The sequence below is a fragment of the Ranitomeya imitator genome, chromosome 3 (genome assembly GCF_032444005.1).
Source record: "Ranitomeya imitator isolate aRanImi1 chromosome 3, aRanImi1.pri, whole genome shotgun sequence".
NCBI classification, from domain to species: Eukaryota; Metazoa; Chordata; class Amphibia; order Anura; family Dendrobatidae; genus Ranitomeya; species Ranitomeya imitator.
The window spans coordinates 677,748,338-677,758,781 of record NC_091284.1 but is presented as its reverse complement, the minus strand read 5'-3'; the positions used below and the strand labels follow the sequence as shown (position 1 = coordinate 677,758,781).

Here is a 10,444-nt window from a genome sequence, read left to right as displayed (position 1 = left end):
TGCGGCGCCCTTCAGCGACGCAGCCTAGCAGGCTGCGGCGCCTGTGCCGCCAGCCTCCCGTCGCATTGCTCCGGCGCTCTATACCGGCACCGCGACTCGTTTTCCCGGCCGCCGGTCCCTAATTTAGGCCCCGGCTTCGGCCGGGGCCCTACTTCCGGTCGTCGGATCCCTCACTTCCGCTTCTGCGGGCGGGCTTTTTCCCGCCCGACATACTGTGTCCTGCCCACCGGCGCCTCTGCGTCTGGCTCCGCCCCCTTCCTCATGGGACACTTGTCTGGTGTGAGCATCGCTTCACACCACAGCAGCAGCCCTTGCAGTGCCTCACGCAGCGCGCCACGCTCCTTCGCCCGCAGCTTCTGTGAGCTCAGCATTGCGGAATACAGCACCTCAGGGGATTTCTCCACCGAGGACAAGTGGGACATCTTCCAGGACCGGGTCCGTGAGTAGCTGCACTGCAGACTGACACCCCCCTCTGCCCACTGTCCCCTAACCAACTGGCATCTTCAGGGTCCCTCAAAATGTCTACCTCTAAAGGGGGCCACTCTCGCCCTCCTACTTCTTCTTCATCTACTGCCCTAGTCACGTACTTTGCATGTTCGTCCTGTAACAGTAAACTTCCCTCAGGTCAGTCCTCCCCGCTGTGTCAGTCCTGCAGCAACCCGATTGTTCCCACCGCCCAGGATCCCCCGGCTGTTCCGCCCGAGAGTGATCCCCCCATCCCAGGCTGGGCCGCCTCTCTGTCACAATCGGTGGCCGATTTAACACGGGTGTCTCAAACCCTGGTGTCCGCGCTGGATCGATTACCCCTGCAGTGGCCAGCGGGTCGCAGGAACCGCCGCCCGAGCCCTCCTTGATTAGCCACAAAAGGTCCGGACAGGAATGTCGGTCTGAGTCCTCTTCTCGTTCCATCTCGCCGCACGGCCCTCCCCCGCGGTTGGTGTCCCACCGATCCTCCTCCCCTGAGTCAGGCGAGGCATTATCTGATGCACCCTCTGAGGATATTTCGGAGCTGGATCCTAACCAAATCACCACCATGAGTGAGACAGTCCAGAACCTCATTGGGGCAATAAACCAAACCTGTGGCATCAAGGATCCCTCTATGGAACCCGCAGATCAGGCGGTTTCGTTTAGACGGGCCAAACCACCTTCTAAATTTTTCGCTCCTCATCCTGAATTCGAGGAAATCTTGTCCAGAGAGAGAGAGAATCCGACTAGACGTTTTCAGAGGGGAAAACGCCTGGGGGTGTTATATCCTTTTTCACCAGAACTTACCGCCAATTGGACGGTCTCCCCCTCGGTGGATCCCCCTGTTTCCAGGCTGTCCACCAACACGGTGCTTCCACTGTCCGGCGGAGCATCTCTGAAGGATTCTAACGATAGAGTTATAGAATCCTTTGCGAAATCTGCTTTTGAAGCGGCTTCAGCGGCTCTATGTCCAGCTTTTGCTTCCACTTGGGCTTCAAAATCCATCTCAAAATGGGCCAAGGATCTTCGGCGAGGTATCCTGGACGGGGCGCCTCCCGCGCAATTAGCGGAACTTGCCAACCAGATTTCCCCACGCTGGTGAATACCTGGTTTCCGCCTCCCTGGATGTCGCGTCTTGTGCCGCTCAAGCTTCCAGCAATGCCGTTGCCATCCGCCGGACCGTTTGGCTCAAGGCCTGGCAGGCGGACTTGTCCTCCAAAAAGTCCCTCACTAGTCTGCCCTTCCAGGGCTCTCGTCTCTTTGGTTCCCAGCTGGACCAAATAATTAAGGACGCCACCAGGGGTACAAGTTCTCTTCTCCCCCAGGCTAAGCCTCGTCGCCCTCCTCCTAGACGACAGTTTCCGAGCTGGCGGCCCTGTCTTGCCGTCCTCCGTTTTTGGTCATTCACCAGGACAAGGTGGTCTTCCGGCCCCCACCTTCTTTTCTTCCTAAGGTGGTTTCCACCTTCCACCTCAACGAGGACATCGTTCTTCCTTCCTTTTGTCCAGCTCCGACTCATCCTCTGGAGCGATCGTTCAACAAGCTGGACCTTGTCAGGGCAGTGAGGATCTATCTGGACAGAACGTCCACTTTCCGGAAGACGGATTCTTTTTTCGTCATTCCTGATGGCACGCGCAGAGGCCAACCGGCTTCTAAAGCGACTATTGCTCGCTGGATCAGAATGGCAATTTTGGAGGCTTACCGGGTCAAGAACAGAGTGCCCCCTCCTGGGATTAAGGCTCACTCTACCCGGGCAGTCGGCGCCTCCTGGGCGGTGCACCACAGGGCTTCCGCCCTACAGCTTTGCAAAGCGGCAACTTGGTCTTCCATCCACACGTTCGCCAAATTTTACAAGGTCCATACCTACGCTTCGGCGGACGCCAGCCTAGGCAGAAGGATCTTGCAGGCGGCAGTGGTGAGTCCTCTGACCTGATGGAAGTCTGTTTTTCCCACCCATGGGACTGCTTTGGGACATCCCATGGTTCCTGTGTCCCCCAATGAGAGGCGATAAAGAAAACAGGATTTTTGGTTGCTTACCGTAAAATCTGTTTCTTGAAGCCTCCATTGGGGGACACGGCTCCCTCCCAATGTTTCTGTTATCTGTTTATGACTGTTCTCATGTTTACAGTTCTCAAGTTTGTGGTTATGGTTTTTCAACCTTGTTCTTTTCTCCTACTGCTTTCTCACTAACTGAAGAGTATAGTGCCAGTCGGTGGGGTGCACACTGCAGAGGAGGAGCTAACTTTTTTTATTTGCATAGTGTCAGCCTCCTAGTGGCAGCAGCATACACCCATGGTTCCTGTGTCCCCCAATGGAGACTTCAAGAAACAGATTTTACGGTAAGCAACCAATAATCCTGTTTTTTTTCAACTATTTTCTTATCACAGGGACATTTTCTTAAAAGTTCATGCAGATGAGCGGAAAAATCAGATGGGTGTTGTCAGATTTTTAATTGGATAGCACATAGCACATTAACCCACAATGTTCAATAGGGCTGTACAGATGAAGGATATATCTCTTGGTCTGATCACTACTTTCTTCTGATTCTCGAATGAGACTTACCTATTTAAGCGCATGGGTACTTTAAGAAAAAAAACAAAACACAGGACATCCGACTAATATCCAACTATTACAGATGCATATCGATTATAAAATTAGCAAACTGATCATGTACTTTTTCTATGTAGTTGTATGAAAATGGACAGCACATGATGTCACACCGCTGTAAAAAACAGACACGTAGATGGCACACACATGAAAAAAAGAATCTTTTGAGTTATCAAGATGAAACTTGGACTTCTTATATGCTAGGCTGCTGTGGTGGCCCTTAGGGTGCTTTCACATTGTGCTCAGGCACAGTGGGTCTGTCAGAAATTACGTTCGAACCCCTCCCCCACAAAATGGGATTCAGGCATATGCACTGTTGGGGCCATAGAGTAAAACGATGCAGGTGCACTTTATTTATTGTTTGTACTATAATGTGTAACGTATGTAATTGTTTATACAATTGAATAATCAATAAAAAGGATCTGATTTAAAAAAAAGAAAATGCACTTTGTTATGCGTCATTTTCTGACATATACACCTACTAGAGGCGACACCCTGATGCAGTCTGGTACACCCGAGTGTCCACCTCCAGTAGGCGTAGAATCCAGAAACTGATGCACGGCAGAGCGCCGCACGTTCACTCTGTCTGCATTATTAAAGTCTATGGCCCCGTCCGTGGATACGTCTAAATCCCGATTTGCTGGGAGTACAGACATAAGCCCAACGGAGCCACTGAACGGGTGCCTGAATGCAGTGTGACAGCGCCCTTAATCTGCAGCCAGGCTGCTTACTTGCAATATACAATGTTTTACAGTCTCATTGAATGTGAATGGGGTTTATTTAAAAAAAAGAAAAAAAACTCATGATATACTGTGCTTTGCTGTAAAATTTCATAATCACTTTGTAATTGTTTTTAGCATCGTGTACAATGTACAGGAATATTATTTTCTCCGATAACACATTATGTGCAGGGATAATGTACAAAGTAAAATCACAGCACAGAGAACATATAATCCCTATTGCTGCGAGATTGTGAGTAATTCATACCCCAGTGTGCTTACACATAGCAGGAGGTTTCGGAGGTGTGTGTGTGTGTGCGCGTGTGTGCGTGCGTGCGTGCGTGTCACCCTTCTGCCATACAACACATCCTAGATTAGTTTAGGATTGCGCTTGAGTAAAAATGAAAAGGAAATACGGTCATTAGCAAACTGCAGATCACAAGAAGTGCACACTATTAAAATGGTTACATATTAAAAATTTAATCATACTTGCACTGCCAAAAAAGGGGAAAATAATATAAAAATAAAACAGACAGTTATTTCCAAAAGCCATTTCTGTTTTGGTTGGGTTGACGTAATGCAGGGTCATATTTCCTCCATAGAAATATGCTCCGTCATTTATAGTAGCACACACAGGTCCGGGATAATGATGGTCAGATGACAGTTTATATTAGGATCAGACAGGCTGGAATGACAGATCGCTGCCCGATCATCCCCCGACGAGGCAAAGCTCAGAGGTCTTAAATAGGACAGTCATAAACATGAATTTCCTGGTCGTCTCCTGCAGACACAATTTTCGATCCATTTCTATTGTACTGCACACCCCAAACCTAAGAGGAAAACACAGGAGTCATGTTTGGTAAATAACTACCAGGTACTGAAAGAATTACGTTTTGGTTTTTTTGCAAAAACCATTCGTCTATAGTAAAAGATTTTTTTTTTAAAGAATATAAAGACTAGTAAATGATTGTTAATGGCCACTGTTCCAGTCTTTTATAGACACCTATAATTATCGGTATCTGCTCACACTCGTGTCTACAGCATCTGTTATCGTACACTTTCCACTAAATGAATGAGTAATCTTCAGAATGGACCCCCTTGTAATGTGCATAGCTGGGCGACACTACTGATGGAAGTTTACCACTTTGGGCCATTGGGTTGGTGTTAACACAAATAATTGCTCTTTATTGAAATTTACTTTGCAAAATAACTGTAGCCCCTAAGAGCGGTGCGGCCCCAACAATGTGCACATAATAAAGATTTCAGTGACCGTGTTACTGATTAGAGTCTAACCCTGCTCACTAAGTAAAACCTTAACGTGGCCATACACCCCAGGCAGCTGTCAGCGGACCACTACTCCTAACCCCTTTTTTTTTTTTTTTTATTAACAGCCTTTGGCTTGATCTCAAGCCACGGTGACTTGATGGATGAACGATCTGTAGCTAGATCAATCTTGTTCAAGCCTAGATAGGTCCACCAGGGTCTTCTAACCCCTCATACATATGCACAATTAGACAATTATAATTGTATTATTCCTAATGTGGAGAGGGGTATAAGCCACAGCCAGATTTGTCTGGTAAAGGTTCAGCTTCCTAGACAGCAAACAATTGGGCATGTTCTGTATATTCCATTGGGGAGAGGACTCTAGAAACTAAAGATTGGTCTATCCTGCTGAAATAATCGGATTTGGTCGACACTTGTCTAACAGGCATGGCCACCTTCAATGCACACAGTTCCATTAATAATAATAATCTTTATATAGTGCCAACATATTCCTCAGCGCTTTCCAGTTTAACAGTAATTATTACATATAACATCTGTATTAATGCCTTATCATGCCCATACACCTAAGATATCTGTCAGCCACCTCTCCCAACGCCACAAGAACAGTCACCTCGTTGCGTATTCATGTCTTTTCAATGGAGAAATGGTATAAAGTTGATGCCAGACATCTCCGACAACAGGATATTTCCCACAAGAGTAGGAGAAAAGTATCAGGATTTTAATTTAAATTGCCTCGTCTTTATATCTCCCAACATCATCTGAATGGGGAAGGGTAGGGGGGCTGAAGGCTGCTCATACACATCTGATGTTTGATAGACGCTGCTGAAATCAGAAGTTTCAGCTGACTACAAGACATCGTATCTCAGGTGTCAGGAATCTGAGGTCTGGGGGCCACATGCACTCCTCATTGACATGTGTGGAGCCCCCCCACCTCTGGTGACAATCATGCTTAGCTGTAGGCTGCCCTCCTTTTCTCCTAGACAAGAGAGAAGTGGTGCATACTGCGAAAGCTGGGGCTGTGAATACTAATGATGCACTGTTACCATCTCTGCAATCCTCATATTTGCAGAGAAGCATCCTCTTGAGCCATGTATGAGACTTCCTCAGAAAGGAGAGGACGTAGCCGTAGTGATGAATACGGGCCTCTTCATTGTATTTTATAGGAGTAGGCCATTTAGCAACTCACATTAACTAAAATGGAGAAAACTGCTGGTATGCACAGACCCTTACTTTCTGGAGTGCAACCTCCATTCTCCTAAATTGTGAGAGTCCTAGAAGTGGAAAAGCTCCAATCATACTTTTATTGCATATACTTGTGATACGTCATTCATGTCTCAGTAATTTACTTTAATGTTTTATTCCGGCCCTTAAAGGAGTTGTCTGGTGTTTTGCTATAAATCTGCAGTCATTATATAAAGCCTTCTGAATCATTATAGCGTGCATTGCACACTGTCAGGATTCTGTCGTCTGCAGCAAGGCCGTGTGGTCGCGCATACGGCAAATATGCGATTTGCATACATGCGGCCAGATACAAACTAGATGAGTTTGGTCTCGCTCAATACAAGTGAGAAACAAACGACAATGAACACAGTGTGAAGTAGTATGAAAATAAAAAGATCTACTTTGTGTTACCTGTTCTTGGTGATCAAAGAAAGTATGTACACATGTTCTGCTGGCAACGTCCCAGACCTTTACACTTTTATCAGATGAGCTAAAAAGAGATGATAGATGTATAATATTTCCCATCAGCCACAGATCTCTAACAGATATGTGCTGTATACAGAGACATGTCACCAATGCGTCCTACCTAGAGACAAAGTGAGCGTCATCAGGAGAGAAAGCCACATTCAGCACCCAGGAGCCGTGTCCACTGAGCGTTCCGGCCAAACTGGCGTGTTGCCTACCACAAGAAATACAAATATAATGCATCGGCTTACATTCATTTATTCTGCCTTACCTACGATTCCAACCTATTAAAGGGAATGTGTCAGCAGGTTTATACTAGTTACATAGCGGCTGATTGCTCAGCAGCTTACTCTAGTTTCCATACAACCAATGTTTTATCAGAAGAAAATTATCACTACAGGACTAGGTGTGGCATGTAAGACAGCCCAGCTTATCTACGTAACCCCGCCCCCACCACTGATTGGCAGCTTGTTGACAATGTACAGTGTACACAGGAAGCTGTCAATCAAAGGTGTGGGCATAGTTATACACAGCTCAGCATTCTGGCTACGGCTACTGGTCCAGCAGATAAAAAACAGGGATTCTATCAAACCTGCTCCAAGTAGCCGAGTAGGTGACACATTGCTAACATCAGGCTGTCTGCCCCTACATCATGATGTGCTCGGATTGCACGGCATAAAACTCCATTTAAGTTGTTTAGATTCCATGTATGCAATCTTGATCGTTAAAATTAGCTGATAATTGTTCATAGCTCTCAGATAAGCAAGTATTAAAGCTAATTCATAATGAAATTATTAGTTACTAGATGGTGGCCCGATTCTAACGCATCGGGTATTCTAGAATATGCATGTCCATGTAGTATATTGACCAATCACGTAGTATATTGCCCAGCCACGTAGTATATTGACCAATCACGTAGCATATTGCCCAGCCACGTAGCATATTGCCCAGCCACGTAGCATATTGCCCAGCCACGTAGCATATTGCCCAGCCACGTAGCATATTGCCCAGCCACGTAGCATATTGCCCAGCCACGTAGCATATTGCCCAGCCACGTAGTATATTGCCCAGCCACGGCCCAGCAACGTACTATATTGCCCAGCGACGTAGTATATTGCCCAGTCACGTAGTATACAGCACAGAGCCACGTTGTATATTGCCCAGCCACGTAGTATATTGCCCAGCCATGTATTATACAGCACAGAGTTACATAGTATACAGCACAGAGCCACATAGTATATTGCCCAGCCACTTATTATACAGCAGAGCCAAGTAGTATATTGCCCAGCCACGTAGTATATTGCCCAGTCACGTAGTATATTGCCCAGTCACGTAGTATACAGCACAGCCACGTAGTATATAACACTGCCCACATAGTATATAACACTGCCCACATAGTATATAACACTGCCCACATAGTATATAACACTGCCCACATAGTATATAACACTGCCCACATAGTATATAACACTGCCCACATAGTATATAACACTGCCCACATAGTATATAACACTGCCCACATAGTATATAACACTGCCCACATAGTATATAACACTGCCCACATAGTATATAACACTGCCCACATAGTATATAACACTGCCCACATAGTATATAACACTGCCCACATAGTATATAACACTGCCCACATAGTATATAACACTGCCCACATAGTATATAACACTGCCCACATAGTATATAACACTGCCCACATAGTATATAACACTGCCCACATAGTATATAACACTGCCCACATAGTATATAACACTGCCCACATAGTATATAACACTGCCCACATAGTATATAACACTGCCTATGTAGTATATAGCAGCCACGTGGTATCTAACACAGCCCACGTAGTATACAGCAGTGTGGGCACCATATCCCTGTTAAAAAAAAATAATTAAAATAAAAAAAAAAAATAGTTCTATACTCACCTCCTGGGATCCAGCAGAGCTCCGGCGATAGGCGCACGGCTGCCGCCATCTTCGGTTCACAGGATGCATTGCGAAATTACCCAGATGACTTAGCGGTCTCGCGAGACCGTTAAGTCTTCTGGGTAATTTCGCAATGCATCGATGGGAACGGAAGATGGCGGCAGGCGCGAGCGGCTCAGCGGACAACGAAGGGTGAGTATAGCAGGTTTTTTGTTTTTTTTATTATTTTTAACCCCTTCAAGACCCAGCCTATTTTGACCTTAAAGACCTTGCCGTTTTTTGCAATTCTGACCAGTGTCCCTTTATGAGGTAATAACTCAGGAACGCTTCAACGGATCCTAGCGGTTCTGAGATTGTTTTTTCGTGACATATTGGGCTTCATGTTAGTGGTAAATTTAGGTCAATAAATTCTGCATTTATTTGTGATAAACACGGAAATTTGGCAAAAATTTTGAAAATTTCGCAATTTTCACATTTTGAATTTTTATTCTGTTAAACCAGAGAGATATGTGACACAAAATAGTTAATAAATAACATTTCCCACATGTTTACTTTACATCAGCACAATTTTGGAAACAAAATTTTTTTTTGTTAGGAAGTTATAAGGGTTAAAATTCGACCAGCGATTTGTCATTTTTACAACGAAATTTACAAAACCATTTTTTTTAGGGACCACCTCACATTTGAAGTCAGTTTGAGGGGTCTATATGGCTGAAAATACCCAAAAGTGACACCATTCTAAAAACTGCACCCCTCAAGGTACTCAAAACCACATTCAAGAAGTTTATTAACCCTTCAGGTGCTTCACAGCAGCAGAAGCAACATGGAAGGAAAAAATGAACATTTAACTTTTTAGTCACAAAAATTATCTTTTAGCAACAATTTTTTTATTTTCCCAATGGTAAAAGGAGAAACTGAACCACGAACGTTGTTGTCCAATTTGTCCTGAGTACGCTGATACCACATATGTGGGGGTAAACCACTGTTTGGGCGCACGGCAGGGCTTGGAAGGGAAGGAGCGCCATTTGACTTTTTGAATCAAAAATTGGCTCCACTCTTTAGCGGACACCATGTCACGTTTGGAGAGCCCCCGTGTGCCTAAAAATTGGAGCTCCCCCACAAGTGACCCCATTTTGGAAACTAGACGCCCCAAGGAACTTATCTAGATGCATAGTGAGCACTTTGAACCCCCAGGTGCTTCACAAATTGATCCGTAAAAATGAAAAAGTACTTTTTTTTCACAAAAAAATTCTTTTCGCCTCAATTTTTTCATTTTCACATGGGCAACAGGATAAAATGGATCCTAAAATGTGTTGGGAAATTTCTCCTGAGTACACCAATACCTCACATGTGGAGGTAAACCACTGTTTGGGCACATGGTAAGGCTCGGAAGGGAAGGAGCGCCATTTGACTTTTTGAATGAAAAATTATTTCCATCGTTAGCGGACACCATGTCGCGTTTGGATAGCTCCTGTGTGCCTAAACATTGGCGCTCCCCCACAAGTGACCCCATTTTGGAAACTAGACCCCCCAAGGAACTAATTTAGATGCCTAGTGAGCACTTTAAACCCTCAGGTGCTTCACAAATTGATCTGTAAAAATGAAAAAGTAATTTTTTTTCACAAAAAAATTCTTTTCGCCTCAATTTTCTCATTTTCACATGGGCAGTAGGATAAAATGGATCATAAAATTTGTTGGGCAATTTCTCCCGAGTACGCCGATACCTCATATGTGGGGGTAAACCACTGT

General features: G+C 45.2%; 1 protein-coding gene across 1 annotated transcript in view; it reads right to left on the bottom strand.

The window, feature by feature from the left end:
* Positions 1–4,255: 4,255 nt before the first annotated feature.
* SKIC8 (SKI8 subunit of superkiller complex) overlaps positions 4,256–10,444 on the bottom strand; it is a 48,439-nt gene continuing 42,250 nt past the window's right edge. Inside the window, exons 9-11 of the mRNA XM_069758379.1 lie at positions 6,883–6,975; positions 6,708–6,786; positions 4,256–4,621 (exon numbers count right to left, since the gene is read on the bottom strand). Coding sequence (XP_069614480.1) covers positions 4,532–4,621; positions 6,708–6,786; positions 6,883–6,975 — 262 coding nt within the window. The 3' untranslated portion in view covers positions 4,256–4,531. The remainder of the gene's footprint in view (positions 4,622–6,707; positions 6,787–6,882; positions 6,976–10,444) is intronic.